The sequence below is a fragment of the Chinchilla lanigera genome, unplaced genomic scaffold, assembly GCF_000276665.1.
Source record: "Chinchilla lanigera isolate Chin_1 unplaced genomic scaffold, ChiLan1.0 scaffold00004, whole genome shotgun sequence".
NCBI lineage: Eukaryota > Metazoa > Chordata > Mammalia > Rodentia > Chinchillidae > Chinchilla > Chinchilla lanigera.
This window is the reverse complement of record NW_004955405.1, coordinates 36,684,551-36,702,159: the sequence shown is the minus strand read 5'-3', so window position 1 is coordinate 36,702,159 and position 17,609 is coordinate 36,684,551. Positions and strand designations below refer to the sequence as shown.

General features: G+C 45.7%; 1 protein-coding gene across 2 annotated transcripts in view; it reads right to left on the bottom strand.

Moving 5' to 3' along the window:
- The window catches only part of Ano4 (anoctamin 4), a gene marked incomplete at its 5' end in the record, with an annotated part of 365,728 nt that overhangs the window by 13,581 nt on the left and 334,538 nt on the right, over nucleotides 1-17,609 (bottom strand). For both annotated transcript variants that reach the window (XM_005374542.2, XM_013518664.1), the window contains 7 exon segments: nucleotides 553-700; nucleotides 2,093-2,245; nucleotides 11,154-11,296; nucleotides 12,922-13,019; nucleotides 13,122-13,179; nucleotides 14,132-14,243; nucleotides 16,526-16,562. In XM_005374542.2, coding sequence (XP_005374599.2) covers nucleotides 553-700; nucleotides 2,093-2,245; nucleotides 11,154-11,296; nucleotides 12,922-13,019; nucleotides 13,122-13,179; nucleotides 14,132-14,243; nucleotides 16,526-16,562 — 749 coding nt within the window.

Sequence of the window (17,609 nt, the reverse complement as noted above, 5' to 3'; positions counted from 1 at the left end):
GCACAGGTTGTATCAGGCACAGTGCCCAGGGTTTGGGGACACAGAATTGTACCCCAATTTAACTTAGGAAATAGAAGCCCCACTCAGGGTGGCAGCTGGAAAAAACCATTCATTTGCTTATTTCACAGATATTTCCTGACTACCTACCTGGTACTAGGCACACGGATGCCGTGTTTCTCACTGAAATTTGCAGAATCGATGACGTACCGTGCGTCAGTGTCCTTCCCACGCTCACCGCAGTGGCACAGCTATCCCCCAGACCGGGTGACTCTTTCTGTACATTAGTGGTCCCCATATTTCTGAATTTGCAGGGGGCAGGAGCAGTGGAAGGAAAATGCCTCATTGCTGCGCTCACCTTGAATCCCAGCTGTCTGACATTCAGTACATTTGGGCTGAAAGTGTGATTGTGTCCTAATTTCATCTCCCTGGGCACAGGCTTCCTTGACTAGGCTTGAGGGCTATGTGCCCCAGGGCGAGGGCTTCTCTCTAAGCGCCCAGCATGATACAGTGGCTGGGATGGGACATTTCTCAGGTATTTTACAGGAAACTTACTTTTGCCCCGCTTCTCCTTGGCCCGCACAAGGACCATACTTGTAAGCGTACACCAAGCGAGGGATGAAGTCAGATGTGATCGCTATGACGAACGCATTGGTGATAACAGAGAGAATTCCGATGCCTTCAAGAATTCCGTACCAAATCCCTGTGTGGATACAAGTGTGGAATTAGTTCTGCACACAGCACCAGAGGCAATCAGAGTGAAATCAGTGGGGGAAGCTTGTTTTCCATAGCTCTTCCCATGGCTCGTTTCTCTTTCCAAATACTGAAGCTTGCAACCCGGGGTAGGACCGTGTGCTTCCAGACTCCTTGGCAGTGAAGGAGATTCTGTAGCGGGGCCGGTGTGCGCGTGCCTGAACAGCCGGGGTCACAGAGGTCTCAGAGACTGCTGCTCCGTGATAAGGCTGCAAAACAGCATCTGGTGACAGGCGCTTGCAATGTCAAGCTGCCACCAGGCTGGGCTCTGTAAAGTTCGAATGGGACCTGACTCCCCAGCCCCAGCCTGCGGGCCAGCAGAAGCGATACTGTCTGCAGGGAGCTCAGCTCTCAGCGGGGAACTTAGCTCAGCTCCCAGTCATGGCAAGCACAGGAAAGGAGGTAAGATAGGACAAAAATCTGGCAGCTTTGGGACATCTGGGGACATCTAGAGATACCCCAAATTTTACATCGGACAGTTCAAAGGACTCTGCCCACTGAGATGCAAGATTGCCCAAAACTCTGACCACACGCGTTCACTGGGATCCTCCCGCCTAACGTCCCTGCCTTCTCCCCACCCTGTAAAAGAGATGCTTCTCTGTGGGGGCGGGGGGGACGGTCTTATCGCGCTCTCTGCCTGCGCCCAGGCACAGTAGATTCCAGGCCATGTCGCCTTTACACAAGCCTGGTGATCTCTGCTAGTTTCCCTGCCTCCCCCCATATGTTACAGGCTCCCTTAAAGGTATGGACAGCATCCCTCCTATCCTTCTTGGCTTGCTTCATATGGGGGCTAACAGTCACTAGGGGAAGGAACCCCCTATTCTAGTCTCCCCCGCACACACACTGAGCACAGCCTGCTCTGCCCTGAGCACCAGCACGGATGGATCAAAGGCAGCCCTGGCCTCAGCAAGCTTCCTCGGGGCCGCGTCTGACTCAGCTCAGCGACTCGCCTCAGACACCGGAGTGCACTCCGCTCTGAGAGCAACTGATTTCTGCTTGGTGTGGACCGGGGACACATTCGGGACAGTGAGAAGCAAAGCTAAGCAAAGTGGAGGATCTATCGCAAGAAGTGATAATACATCAAATATTTAGATCCTAAACTCTTAGACACTGAGAATCTATTGAAGCACGAATTCCCTAACCCTGGAGATTATAAATTTCCCCCTAGACAGCTTTATGTCTTGCCTAATATTATTTTAAAACTAATATAATTACTTGTTGCATAAATGAGTTGAATTATCTTACATGGGAACTATAAGAAAAACCTAAAGTTGGCATTTTCTTAAATTTTACCCACAAGATGGTTAAATTCTTGCAAAAACCAGATCCAAATCCAACTTACCTATGTCTTTGGCCCTGGAAGCTAGAGGTCTCCTCCATTGAGTGACGAATTTGTAAGCATCGAGTCGAATCTCAATTATGTTATTCAGTAAGGCCAGAAGTGGCGCTAGGGGAAAAGCTGCCACGAAGATTGTAGTGAATCCAAACTGCAGAACTAAAGCATTAAAAGGGAAAGAGGACAAAAGAGTTGGTTTTCCAGTACTATTTTCAAAAGGATAGTAATCTATGTGTGTCACTGTGGTAAGTCATATTTTTTTTTCCTGACACAGAATCACAGACATACTTTTTGCAGAAAGGTGGCCAGAACACTGGTCAAAGAGGGACTTCTTGGACCGGAAGCAATGGCATTCTGGGAGCAGTGAGCCTCAGCCAACACCTTAGGACCCGGATGTTATTTGCTAGTTACCATTCTCTCACAGGGATATGCTTCCAGGGCTCCTTGGTGGAAGTCTCCTTCCAACGTGTGGTAGAAAAACCCTGGATGAGACTGCAGTGTTTTGTGATGCCAGAAAGTAAGGAAGAGCTCAAGAGTTCTGGGCACACGTGATAGGTCAGAGGACAAACTTGAGCACACTCTTAATGGCCAGGGCTGGAATAATTTGCGCAACAAAATGAATACGAGAGCATCAGGTTATAACCCGGAGACTAAGTTAAACCCATACGGATAGAAACACTGATATAAAACTAAAGGTACAATTAAATAATGGGTAAATGGGGAGAAAGACTGGGTCTTCCTCAAGGTAGACTTCTACTGCATAAACGCAGAAAGAGTGATGGAAATGGAAAACTGCTATTGAATATCACAGCAATGATGTTGCTGGGAAGAACGATTGAAGAATGCTACCAGGGTGGAAATACTGAAGGAAACTGGGTGTTTGTGTATTCACAGTACTGTACGTTCTCCCTTGATACTTAGTAATTACAGTGGGGAAAATGGCATCTTTACATTGGAAAAACCTGGTAGACATCGCCTTACACAGTGATGAACGCTAACGTCAGCAGTAATTAGACGTTGTGATGTCACAAAGCCCTGACAAAGCTCTTCCTTCCATGTCCTCCCTCCCTTCGCTCCTCTTGCCCAAAAAACAAGAGCTGGGCACACTCAGCCTTCAGAACCCTTGAGTTTCCCAGTCTCACTGTTATAGGCACCTGAATTAGAAATACCATAGGAAGTCAGACAGAGCCAGGCCCGCGAAGGAGGCCACATGGAAGACAAGATACCTTGTGAATGGAGACATATTTGCTGTGGACCAGACCTCAAGACAAAGGACTAAACAACTGCACCACATACCTCCCTAGGTGTGAACATCAGGGACTGATATTCTAAATAGAGAGCAACCACCTTCAAAAAGCCAGAAAGAGCCTCTAGCCCAACCCCCACAGGAAAAGCCCCTGTTCTATATTCGTGCCTGCTTGCTACGTGACTCACTTCCCCATTTGATCCCAGTTCACTCAATTTTTCCTGAACAATTACACTTGTAATCTTATTGGCTGACCGTAGTTTTGTCCCACCTCATGCCCACGTTGTGATTTCCCATTTTCCCCTATCTTGGACCTGCCTCACCTTGTGGTTTGGCTCCATAAAATCCCTGGGAAGGGCAAGGGTCTCGGCAACCCACTCGGGCCCCCTTCTGTCCCTCTCTCAGACACAAGCTTGCTCTCGCTCAATAAATATATTCTGCTTTTAACCTCCGTTGTTCCTAAAATTCATTCTTCGGTTGTAGAGAACACGAACTCGTCCCAGACATCGTTCAGGCTGGGAGTTTTATTTTCCTGTGTCATCACCAGTTACCCTTCAAAAATGTCTCTCGTTTCTCTCTGTCTCCATTGTCCCTACTTCAGCGCAGGCTCCGGTTTTCTACCTGGCTCTCTGCCTCCGAACTTTACACCCCTTTGCGGTCAGCGAGCTCAGCTGTTGGTTCCAGCCCACCCACCCCTCCTCATCTGCGGACGCCAAGAGCTTCAGTGGGTCCTCACTGCCTCCGGAGTGAATGCCAAACCACCACGCCATTCAACGATCTCAGTAATCTGATTCTATGCAAACTTGCAAGCCTCATGTCCACATACCCGTCGTTCCCCAGACAGCGTCCCCAGGCCTTACTGGGCTTCTGGTTTTACTTATACAGCGCTTAATGTTTCTGTAGATACACGGATGAAGTGCTCTTCTTCCTTCTAAGGCAAGCTCAAACGCGCCCTCTTCTGGAGCCTTCTGATAGTGCTGCCTCCTCCTCAGCTCGCTCAACCCGGTTGCAAGGCTCCCCGTCTTTCCCTACTGCTGGGGGCTTCCTGAAGGCAGGGATGGCAAATGCTTGCTGTTTCTATTTTCTAACACTCGCCACAGTGATTGCGTGTGTGTGTGTGTGTGTGTGTGTGTGTGTGTGTGTGTGTGTGTGTGTGTGAGCAACCCGTCAGAGACCAAACCTCACGGCTCAGCGACTGATTCGTAATTACAAGGAAAGGCCAGAGAGGCAAAGAAAACCGATCAGGTGGAAACAAAATCGGCAGAGGTAATCCCTACAGTCACTAAGCGTACCGGATGCAATAGGTGGAAAAATCCAAGACTCACTAACATTGAGTTTGTAAGGAACACATCTGCAAGATAAAAAGGAAAAAAGAAAATGTGTTCAGTTCCTTTTTCAGGTTTTGAGTGTCTGATGTGTAACAGACTTAATTTTACAGTTAAATAGTTTGGTCTGTAATCAAGCCAAGCGACTGCTTTCACAGATGCGACCTGGAAGCCACTGGCCTTGAAGTGATGTCCCCCAGCGGCCGCTGCCTGCCCAGTGTGGTCAGGGGAGAGCTCTGGCGTCTCGTGCACAGAAGGGTGCACTCGAGGAGTCTGGGAACAAGGGTGCTCCTTGAGACCATGATGTCCGGTGAAGTAAGTCCGGCACACAGCTTCGATCTCGCGTGGCTTCTCTTCCGTGAGAAACCCGGAATATAAGTGAAGAGTAGAATGGAAGATTCACAGTAAGAAGCAGGGAGACAAAGCTTTCTCAAAGGGCAGGGGATCAAGAGACGGAGGGAAGGGCGGGGAGGTACGAAGACGCGCTGTGTCCACGTGCCAGCCCCACAGAACTGGAACATGAGGTCCTGCACACACGGGCTAGTAAAGAAATAAAAACGGAAAAGAGTTGGAAAAACCTAAAAGTATGAACTAGCACAGAGAACCGGGTGACAAATTTTCCTGTACCCGTGGAAGAATTGCTCCTAAGCCTCGGTGACGTTTTGTCCTGCTTGCTGCACGCTTTTCGAGATGAGTGAAATGCAGAGATGAAGCCGAAGTGCCTGTTTCTTCTCTTGAGGGCTCACGTCACCGCCGCTGCGAGCCTGGCAAGCCCCTCTGACTCACTCGCGCATGCACGTCTCAATAAGTTACACTTGACGCATATGTAATGTGACTATATCATCCTTAACGCTTTTGCCCTTTGGGTTAAGGTTTGGAGCCGTTATCTTTAAGTCCACAGATTAACTTCTTCCTTCGAATCGCTTTACCTTTAAATGCATGGGTGTGCTTCCTTTTTACTGACCCTTCCTCAGACTTAATCTCTCCCACCTACGCTTCCTTCACCTTCCTCTATTCTTTTCTACTAGAAAGTAGGAAAAGTCAAAAATCAGTGATTTATGTTTCCACCTCAAGATGCTGGAAAAAGAGGAGAAAATTAAGCTCGAAGGATGTACAGTAAGGAAATAGAGAAGAAATGAATGAACTAGAAAGCAAATAGCAGAGCAAAGTTAACAAAGCCTAAAGTTGGTGTTTTGAGAAGATTAATACACTTCTATTTGGGGGTTTAAGAGAAGAGAGAGACAAATGCAAACTGTGAAATTATGAGTAGTTGCTGTAGATCTTTTGTCCACTAACATTAACAAGGGGATGTTATAAACAATTTCATGCTACTAAGTTTGAAAATTTAGGTACAATAAACAAGTTCACTGAAAAACACAGGTAAAACACAGCTTTACAAAAAGGCATTAGAACAAAACTAAAATCTGAATAGTCCAACATTTACTAAATACACAACTTAAAAGCTTCCCATAAGGAAAATTTCACTCCAGCTGACTTGGCTGGTGACCATTTCTATATATGTAAGAAATATTAGTAGTTGTACACAAACTAAGAGACTAAAAAAGAGGGACAGATTACCCAAATCATTTAAAAAAGACTATCACAATGAAGATATCAAAATTTGAAAGAGGCCAGGCGTGGAAAACACCCACAGCCAAAATAATTGGACTCAATGATCTGGCAAAACATTTTCTGTGGGTACTTGGGAGGCTGAGGCAGGAGGATCATTGCGAGTCTGAGACCAGCCTGGGCTAAAAAATGAGATCAAGGCCAGCCTGAACTTCATACTGAGACACTGTCTCAAAAAGACCAAAAAAAATTTTTTTTGAAAGAAATGTTACAACAAAGAAAAGCTATAGTATGACATTCATAAAATTATATATAAATATCATTAGCAATATATCAGCAAGTCCAATGGCAATTAAAGAAAAGAATTACATCATTACTAAGTGGGTAATTCTTCCAGGTTTGTTTAATAACTTTGACACGCAAAACAATCATTGATAAGCCACATTATCATGTAAATGGAAATGAAAAAATATTTGATAGAATTTCATAGCTATTCAGGATAAAACTGGCAGCCAATTAGAGATATAAGGAAACTTCTTTCACCTAATATATGTACCAAAAATACAAGTAGCATCCCAGTTTCTGTGACATATTTGACACTTTTACCCTCGCATCAGGAGGAAGAATGTCCAGTATAACCAATTTTACTCACTATAGGGATGGTCAAAGTGTGAATAGACATGAAACAAAAAAGGTGAAATGATTAGAAAAGAAAATATAAAGAGGTGTTTGTAGAAGACACACTTAGATACATAAAAAAATCTAGAAACAATCATAATTAATATTGGACTTTAGCAGATTTGTGTAATACAAGGGCAACACAAAAACCAATAATAATTTTACACACTAACAACCACCTTAGGAAATAAAATTAGAATGGGGGGGTAGCTCAATGCAGAGGGTATGCTTACCACACCTGAGACCCTGGGTTCAATGCCCAGGACCAAAAAACAAAACTAAACAGTACAACAAGCACCTTTATGAAGAAACTATCAAAAACATAAAAAGTGCCTAGGAATAAATCTAAGTTACCAAAATTTCTGGCTTAAAATCTACAAAACACTGCTGAGAGGAATGCAGAAAGGTGAGGAAGTGCGGGAGCATACCATGTTCATGAAGGGGAAACTACATCCGTTTTCCTTAAGTTGCTCTAGGAGTTTAATTCCAACTAAGACCTCAGTGGTTTGTAAAAATTGGAAATCTTATCCCAAGCTTACCTAGAACCAATTTTAAAGAAGATCAAAGTTAAAACTTCTGTTTATTTCAAGATACCATTAAGAGAGTGAGAAACTAAGCCACTGACCATGAAAGGCTATTAGTAATATAAATATCTGATAAATGACTCACATCCAGAATATGGGAGTAATTTCTGTAATTCATAAGGAAAAGACAGATGCTACAATGAAAGCATCAGACTTCACTAAAGACATTATTCTAATGAGCATAAGCATATGAAAATGATATCAGTTTCATAAAATTTCAAATTAAAACCATGATAAAACACTACTATATACCAATTAGAACGACTAACATTTAAAGACACCCTTACAATTTTTAGAAAGTATATGGAATTAAAATTGTTTGCAATTCTCTACAGCAGATGAACAAACACACGTCTTAGGGCCTAGTAACTGCATTCCTACATAAGTTCCCCATAGAAATATGTATACATATTGGCAATTTAGTAACTGAATAAAACCCTGTCTTGAAATCAAAAATAACAAAGGGCTGGAGTTGTAGCTCAGAGCAAAGGTCCTGGGTTCAATCCCCAGTATCAGAAACAAAACAGCAGTGAAACTACCACCAACCAAAAATACATACACAAAAATGCTCAAAGCGCTATTATTTGAAGAGCCCACACCCGGGAAACAACCCCAGTGTCTCTCACCAGTAGGAAGATGGACAAACATTGCTCCCTTCCTGCTAGCAGGAGTTGTCCTAGAAGGTAGGCAAGCTCATAAAAGAGTTGACCTCCTGGTGTACTGATGCCTGTATTTTCACAACTAATGTTGCCTTTTTCTGACTCAAGCTTACTGGAGGGTTTGACTTTTGTTAAAGTGCATCTATCTAGCACAGTAAACCTGCCTGGTGCTCAGGAACACATTTCATGATGTGGAAGAGGTGGTGGAACTGGGTGTGGTGGGGTATCTTGGTGCTAGGGTCAGGGGAGAGGAGAAAGTTGGAGCAGGTCTGGAAACAGAAATGCAAAATGCCTATATGATTAAAAGGAAAGATAGGGATGGATGTCAAGGACAGGTTGTGCACGTCTCATAAATTTGCTTCAGGTTTACATTCTAGGAGCATTACACAGCAATAAAAAGGAAGCTCTACTACTAGTAACAGCATGGAAGAATGTTACAAGCATGACACTGAATGAAAGCAGCCAGCTTCAAGAGTACATGCGCTACAATTCCATTTATATAGAAGTCCCAGAGGCAAATCAATCTACAGTGTTTGAAGTCAGGGAAGTGATCAGAGAGGGTATAACAAATGGGAGAGTCTTTATTGGTACTCATGGTATCTTGCTGTTTGATCTAACTCACAGGATAGCAAACTGTTTCTGTACGTGTCAGCAGTGAATAATTCAGGCTTTGAAAGCCACTAGATCTGTGTCACAACTAAACTTGCTGTTACAGTGCAAGAACAGCTACAGATATCCCATAAGGAAATGGGCACTGTTGTGCTCCAATGAAACATTATTTATAAAACCACACACTGAACTGAGTCTGCCCTTTGGCCAGTAGTGTGGGAATCCCTCATCTGTACAGATTTACTTACATCTGGGTGTTAATTTGTGAAAATCCATTCATCTGTGCACTTGTGATTTAGATAGCTTTTCTCACTATGAGATTTAGTGAATTATATTTTTGAAATATCACGAATAGGGAAGTAATATGGAAAATAAAACTGACAAGAGCAGTTAGAATTCAGTTGTCTGCTTGTGATGCTTCTCGTTATTTATTTTGTGCTGCAAAGATGGTGCAGTATTTGGAGTGCTACCAGTTCCAGCCACATAAATGCTTTTTGCAAGCACTCAATATACCAACATCATCATTCGCTTTCTTCTTTACGGGATAAGAGCCCATTAAGAGGCCTCAAAGTGGTTAGTGCTCTTAATGAATTCTCTTTATTAAGTTTTATTATTAATGCCCAAGTAGATTTCTTTTTTAAGTTCTATCATTCTGCCATTCTATAATTGAAACCCTAAAAGCATCAGCAGATACTTAGGCCATAAGCAATCTAAGAAACATTAAACATCAATTCTACTACTTTTTTAATTTTCAGGTTTGCCCAGAAAAAACTGCTTCCATCAGGGGTAATGCACCTTATATACTTCTAAAACCACTTCCATCTTTATGTACTAGAACTTAAATAGAATTTTAAAACAGAAAATAAAATATGTACACAGTGCATCTGCCAGCCAGTTATATGACCCCCCAGGAGATAAGAATATAATAATAATAATAATAATATAGCTAATACTACCAAGTGCTTATGATAAGCCAAGCATTCATTGTTCTAAGGCAGTAAAGACACAGTGAGGTGGGGGCTGGGGATTTAGCTCAGCGGCAAAAGCACCTGCCTGGCAAGCGCAAGGTCGTGAGTTCGGTTCCCGGTACCGGAGAAAAACCAAAAAACAAAAACAACAAAAGACACAGTGAGGTAGTTGCTCTTGTCATCATCTTCACTTTGGAAATGAGGAAACTGAGGTAAAGAGAAATTTCCACCCAGGGATGGCCTTGATGATAGGTCTGTTTTGTTGCATGGTGCTAAAGTTTGCATAGGGCAAGGCAGAATATTTCCACACTCATTTCCAAGTGATGACCCAATATCTGATGGTTAATAAATGATACACTGGGATATGAACCCTGGAAATTTTCTTCCAAATCTCATGCTCTTATATAGGTAAGAGAGTTAACTTGGGTTTGAATCTAGAGCAATCTGATTCCTTAAATATAAGGTATTATGGTTTATATCTAAATGTCTCCCTAAAGCCTCATGCAGTCATAGGCGGGGCTTTTGAAAGGTGATGGATTATGGGGGCTCAGAGCTGATTTGCTGCTAGGAGGTGGGGCCTATTGGAAGGGGTGGGGGCCTATTGGAAGGGGTGGGGCCTATTGGAAGGGGCGGGGCCTACTGGAAGGGGCAGGACCTATTGGAGGGGGGAGGTCTTTGTGGGCGTGGCCTCAAAGGGTTTATCTCCTTCCCAGCCCCTCCCTTGACTCTCTCTCCTTCTGTCCATCATGCAGTGAGCAGTCTTCTCCTCTAGGCCCCTCTGCCAGGCTGACCTGCCCTGGAGCCAGCTGGCTGTGGACTGAAGCCTCTGAAACTGTGAGCCGAAATAAGCCTCTCCTCCCTTAAGTTACAGGTGTTGGGTACTTGGTTCTAGACATGAGAGTCACAGAGATTAAGCATTTCTAGCTTCCTGACACACACTTCCCTTCCACAACAGAAATGACTTCCCACCACTCTACCTCTTACTGATTCATCACATGGCACTATGACATTGTATTGCGTGTATTCTTTCAATCGCTGGTTCTCCCACTAGCCTAGGCACTCTTTGAAAGCTGGTGCTGCTCCCTTGTCTCCTGGCATTTAACAAGCCTCAATAGATGTCAGCTGAGTAAGTGACTGGATCCCATGTGAAGGATAACTCCTTTTCTCGGGCACACCCCGTTTCCTATCTCATTTTGCTTTCTAGTGAGTCAGTGGAAAGGACAAGACACAGTACCAGGAAGAGTGGGAAGTGAGTTGGCCACGATCCCCACAGACCAAGTGTCTTAAATGAAGACATTCCTCCCTCTGTGTGTAGCTCAGGGATTCCCACCCAGGGATGGCCTTGATGATGGGTCTGCTTTGCTGAGTGGAGCTAAAGATCTAAAGTTTGCATTTGTAATAAAGAGGGCAAGGCAGCATCTTTCCATACTCATTTCCAAGTACTCGTCGAAGAGTCCGTAGGCGTTCATTGGCTGGAGGTTGTAGTCCTTTTCCCACTGTGGGAAATTTATCTTCCTCTCAGGCCCGTGTTCTTGTCGCACTTTTCTTCTAGTCCACCAGTTCTGAATTAACCTGTGTGACGAGATCAGTCTCTTATGCCAACAGCAAAACAGCCACTGTTCATGAGACTTAAATAACAGGAAAAAGGAGAATTGGGATTGGGAACTTCCGTTTAAAAAGACAAAATTCAGGACAGGAATTAAACACAGCCTTGGATTAGGAAGAAAATAACCCCGCGGCCCACACGTCAAACCCGTCTACTTGTGAGTAGACAGAATGAGTCATGAGCTTATTTTCGTGATGCAGTCTCAGGTTTGGTGCAGCTTCGAGGGGTGGACAGAGGGCTGAGAGGCTCTAGAAGCTGACTCTTGGGTCCCAAGGCAACACCCAGACACGACAGCAGGGTCTTGCGTGGGTGGCTTACTAAGGGAACCATAAGCAGCCTTATTATAGGGGTGGTGACCTGTGTAGTCTGATGTCTGGGACCTAGAAAATCTGCAAACCCAAAAAATGCCCCTGCTCCTGGCCCATGGTTGCCTACAGTTCTTCAGCTGAACTTGCCTGCTTTGTCAGGGTTTGAGACTCCCATGGAAAAGCACAGCGCACTGGCGAGGCTAACACACTTATGCTCAGCGCACCAAAGTGCATTTTATAGTAAGTGTAGGAGAGGGCTGAGACACGCAGCCGGAAGAGGAAGACCTGGGTTACCCGAAAGTGGAAATGGCAAAAGAGAAATATGTGAAATAAAGGGATGAGGGTCAGAAACAAACTCCGCTTACTTCGAAATTTTGTTCTCTGTCCCTATTAGCCGAGGTTAAAATATATTTCTCTAGATGTTCATGGCATTTTGTTTAATTATGGTTTATACTTTCAAGTAGAATGTCACGCTTCTAATTTTTTATGGTTTTAAAAAAGTTTTATGGAAAACGTTAACTACTTGGAATAAGATTTCTACAAATCGATCTAAGAACAGGAAATTAGTGGCCAGCTCGCCATCTTAGCTGAGTGGTCCTCTCTGCCCCGGAGGCTCCCAAGTCCCCTGAGACACTGAGCTGACACGGAAACCCACGGTGTGGACCTAAAGCAGACACAGAAGAGCCGCTGACTTAGGTTCCCTGAAACTACGCTGATCAGAACTAAGCAAACACAGCAGAACTCAAGGTTATCTTCACAGAGAGGATGCAAGTTTTTGCCCAAAGTCATCAACAAAAAAATATTAACAACAGGTGATAATGTTTCTATGAACCAAAGCACACTGACTGAGACACCCCTGGTTCCTTTTTGAACCCTTGAACTTTCCTCCTTTCCATAAACTCTATTTTTCTGTAGTCTGAATTCAGGACAGTTTCTTTCTTTTAAATTAGCATCTGATTTATCACAGGAATAGGGAAGCGGAGATCTTGTTACTAAATACATAGCTAGGGACTTGGAATTTGAAGCCCAAAGGGTCAAAGGCATCATTTGAAACAGCTTGTAAGCAAGGGTCTGATATTTAGAGCCTGCAGAGATTCATAAACAACACCCGTTTCATTCATGTGAGTTGCGTTAAATCTGCCCAAACAGCCAACGTTTATTATTTTCCTGGCTGCCCTTGAATATTAACTGCTGAGTCTGCATTGCTTATCTTACTTGCCACACCTAGAAACGCCAGGACTGAGCAACAGCGCCTCTGCGTTAGAGCGATCCCGGGTACTTACGGGTAGCCAAGTTCCATGAAATTATTCCAGGTCTGCTTTAGCACCATGATAATACCCATTTGCATACAGAGATCAATAAGGCATCCACTAGGGTGGCACTGCAAGGTAAGCAAACACAGAGATCCAAGCATCAATGGGGAGGCCGGAGGGGCGTCCGGCTGCCCAGGGAACAGGGGAAGGGGGACGGGGAGGATACAGACCTCTTCCAGTCTCCACCTGTTTATCAGCCTCAAGTAGGCACCTGGGTGTCCTGTAAATCTTCAACACACACAGAGAAACAGGGCATTAGCATTGGGCCATGGGCAGCGTGAGCTTGTTGTGAGCGTCACGTTCAGTTTAGCACATCCTCCGGAGTGAACTGGGGCCACCGCTGAGCATCATTGGGGAAGGAGCGGGCTCTGGAAGGCAGGACAGCTCTGGAGGCTGTCCTAATGACAGCTTCTGGAGTTCTCCAGGGGACATTTCTGCAAGCTCTGGGCTTGCTGGTCAGCTGTTGACTGCGGGGGGCCAATTCCTGCCACTCCTTGTAACTCTGGACATTTTCTACTGAGTATCAAGCACGCTGGCTCTGCAAGCAGCAGCGTTCCTCCCGAAGGTAGTTATATTTGATCTTTTGGAATGACAGCAATACTGTCGTTTTCAAATCGCCCAACTGGCCAGAGTCCTTGTCCCTGGAGTAGCTGAAAAACTAAGGAGTGACTGCTGGACCCAGCTCACCAAAACACTGCGGCAGCCCTTCCTGCTTCCCAGTGGGGGGGACTCCTGGGGCCTCGGCACCAAACACGGAACCCTCCCATCCTCAGAGCTGCTGGAAATACAGCACCCAGGACCTGCTGCGTCCGTTTCCACCCCACTCCTGCTGGGGTACCATTTGCCCCCCTGTGCAGTTGGGGGCCTAAGACGAGCTGCAGGCCACGCTCCCTTAGGCGGCCTGTTTGCTCCTGTGAGACCCAGGGCCTGATTCAGGACACTCTCAGCCCATCAATCCCTTGTGCAAGGCCGTTCCTCCCCTTCCTTGGCAGTGAAGGTGTACAGGGACCTCGGAGTGTTTGGAGAGTGTTTCCCAGGATGCAAGGCGGCTGTGTGATTTGGGAAGGTCCACTTTACATAGATCACCTTGAAGGACAGAATTCCTGCCACCCCTTGGCCCGTCACCTCGGAGTGCCCTGTCCCCACCAGGTCTGGGGGTGAGAAGGGGTCAGAGTCTCACCTCCCTAGGAAGAATGCAATGTAAAACGTGGAGCTGTTCAGATTGACAAACTGAAAAAGAAACATTTTCAGGGTGAAGCTGTTCTCCCACTCAGACTCCGTGCGAGGCTGTTCTGTGGACAAGAGCAGAATTTGAGAGTTTGGTTCGGACCCCGCTCCACTCCCTCTGCCGCCTCCCCCTACACAGGCTGGGAGCAGGGGGTTCTGGGAGACTCCGGTTGTCTAGGGATGGATGTGCTGGGACAGATCATCTAGGAGCAGATCCTAAGCTCACAGACCACACCTATGGGGAGCCTGGTGCGAGCGGCTATGTTGTGTGTGGAGGAACTGGACCTCCCATTGCTCCCGGGTGAGGGGAGGCCCGGAGAGGCTGGTGCACAGCCAGCCAGGCTGGGGGCCGCATGCACAGGGCGAGCTCTCTGCAGCAGCCTCCAGATTGTCTCTCAATTTCTGCCTGTGGGGAGTCGGGGCCTCTCGTAGCTCCCGGGGACGCCCTGGCCCTGATTCCTAGTTCTAGGTGGGTGCTGAATATCACAGAACACCAAGCGTGTGCTACTCCTTTATCTTCAGCCACCAGTGAGCGGCTCAAGAGCAGACACCAATGAGATGACCTCTTCTTCAGGGCTTTTCCTTCGTATGGTCCTCTGTGTCTTTCACCTTCCTGACTCAGTCAGGAATCAGCTCTACATCTTCTTGCTCAGCTTCCGCCAAGCGGATGTTCTCTGGACACTGTGACGGGAACCGAAATGTGGCTCCAGTTGCCCTCAAGGTCCACCTTGAACGTGAAAGCTCTCGTCAGGTCCATTTGTCCTTCCCTAGGCACAGAATGCTTGCCTCCAGAAGGCCAAAGGAAATGCATTTACGGCAATAGCGTTTTCCCTTTTCCCACACTCCCTGGGCTTCTGCTCGCTCATTTAACACTTCCCCCCGTGGATCCGTTCTCCGTGAGTTTAATCAGAATGCTTCCTCGGAGCGGATCTGAGAGGACGAAGGAGAAAGCACACAAAGAAAGAGGACAAAGAGAATCCGATTTCAAGTGGTTCCAATGCCAGTTCCAGAACAAGGCTGCAGGGCTGTCGAGGGCAGAAAGAGAAAGGACTCCAAAAGGGTTTTAGTTTTATTTCACTTCTGCCAGCTGGGTCCCAGGTGTCCAGCTCATGGAAGGAGAAGGCTATGTCTCTGCTGGCATCTTGGGCAGCCCAGCTCAAGCGGCCGCGGGACACAGCCTGCCCACGGCAGTTACTTCTTCTCTGGACACAAACCTCTCCCTGGAGGACGGATGTGGTGACGGAGATGTCAGTGACGGGAAGGAGACAGTGAAGTGGCCAGCTCTGTATGTGGTTCCTGGCCCGATACATGGCATCTGTTCGTGTAACGGTGATGCTCAATAAAATAGTCTGGACTCCGCCCTGATAAGCTGCATACAGGAGTGCAGTGAAGCAAGCTATCCGCAATTTTATCAGACTGCTTAGTGACCAATACCTCATTCATAAAATTGAGACTATCTCCATGTCTGAAAGTGTGGCAAATGCAAAGCTTGCCCCAGGCTAGCAGATCGCTCTTGTGTCTTATGGGGCCGAGGTGATATTCTTCTAGATCACTAGTCCAAATGAATGCTATATCCACACACGACAGTGGGAGTTGGCCTGTCTGCACTCTTGATTACAAGGCTCACGGTCTTTAAAGCAGCTAACTTCATGGTGATTTTTATATACCAAGAGAACTCGATGCTTTGTCTTTTGAGACAAGGTCTTACTGTGTTGTCCAGGTTGGTCTCAAACTCCTGGACTTACTTGATCGCCTTGCCTGAGCCTCCTGAGAAGCTGGGACTACAAGAATGGGCCACTGTACTGGTCTTTCTCTCCACACATAGATATATATTTTTCTTTTTTTGGTCTTTTTTGAGACAGGGTCTTACTATGCAGTTCAGGCTAGCCTTGAAATCACTTTGTAACCCAGGCTGGCCTTGAACTCACAGTAATCCTCCTGCCTCAGCCTCTCAAGTGCTGGGATTACAGGCGTGTGCCGCCAGGCCAGCTCTCAATAGATTTTTAATTAAAAATTATAGGTAAATAGCAAATAAACACTTTGCTAAATGACACTGGACACTTTGTACACAGGTACCTTCATGACACTACTTTGTATGTGTGTGCTTGAAGAGAAAAACCAGCTAAATAGCTCATGACAGATCCTGTTTGTACCAGGTTTTATTAGAAAAAAGAGCCTCCAAAAACTAGACATGGGATGGTCTGCCCAAAGCAAAGACATTGTTGCAGGCATTTCTAAGTAAAGGAAGTACTTCTTTCCAGCAGTGTTGGAGAATGGAGTCTTTGAAAACCTACTTTGAGACTGTACTGAAATAACACCCTACTGAAATCAAGAGGGCTCCACTTACCTAAGTTTGTCAGAAGCAGCGCAACTTTTTCATAGAGCTGCAAAATAAATTTCATATATTTAACAGATGAACTGTAGACGTTCTAAAATCTATAATTATAAATATACAGTATATAACTGAATAGATCTATAATTATAAAGGAAATAGGTAATCAAGCCAGGAATGAAAATAAGTTCATTAGCTACCCTTTCCTCAAACAATGAGAACACTGTGAACGACAGCACCCTTTCTGGGCCAGTTGGAAACACGCCAGGTGCCGTTTTCCTATTCCAAAAACCTCACCCCTGATCTTGGGGTGGGTAAACCTATAGCTGTGAGAGGAGCTGTCATTAATTCCCAGTTTCTCAAGAGAGGCCAGGTGGCCATGGTGCCCTGAGCTCAGCATTCTGAGTGTAAAGTCTCTCAGACTGTTTTGGCCTGCAGCCCCATTGTTCATGGAAGACAGAGTGTAGATGGGTGCTGAGTCTTCAGACATTACCAGGCACTCCCAGAGCTTAGGGTACTCTGCTTTTCCCTTAAGTGCACAGAATGCGTCCTTAGCTCATCCAGCCATCTGGCAGATGGACGTCCCAAGCGGAAACTGAGCTGTGTGTGCACGCGTGCACATGCGTGCATGTGAACGGGGCCGCAGAAGGGACAGGTTAGGGTAAATCTAGCTGTAGGAGATTTCCTCAAAGAGGGTATAAATTGAGAGAAAGAATAAGTGTTGCCTCTCTAAAAGAGAAAGATGATATATGAAAAGCAAAAAGGAAAATTGCTCTAATGGATTTGGACAGAGCAGAAATTACATCCAGATAAGCTAAAAGCCAGTTAACATTGGGCCGGCTGGACGCATAGCTTTGCGCCCAGCAAGTGCAGGACGGGCTTAGTGCCTCAGCTTGTCTTCGGTCATTCTTCCTCTTTCACGGGGCGGGGAGATGGGCACGGGGCTTACCCACCTTCTTCTTCACTCCTGAATTCTCTTTTCCAGAATTTCTTCTAACTACAGAACTGGCAAAACACTTGGATTGTCTGACTCTAAACTTTCAGCAGCGACTATTTTGCTATACATATATATATATTTTTGGTTTTTCTCCGGTACCGG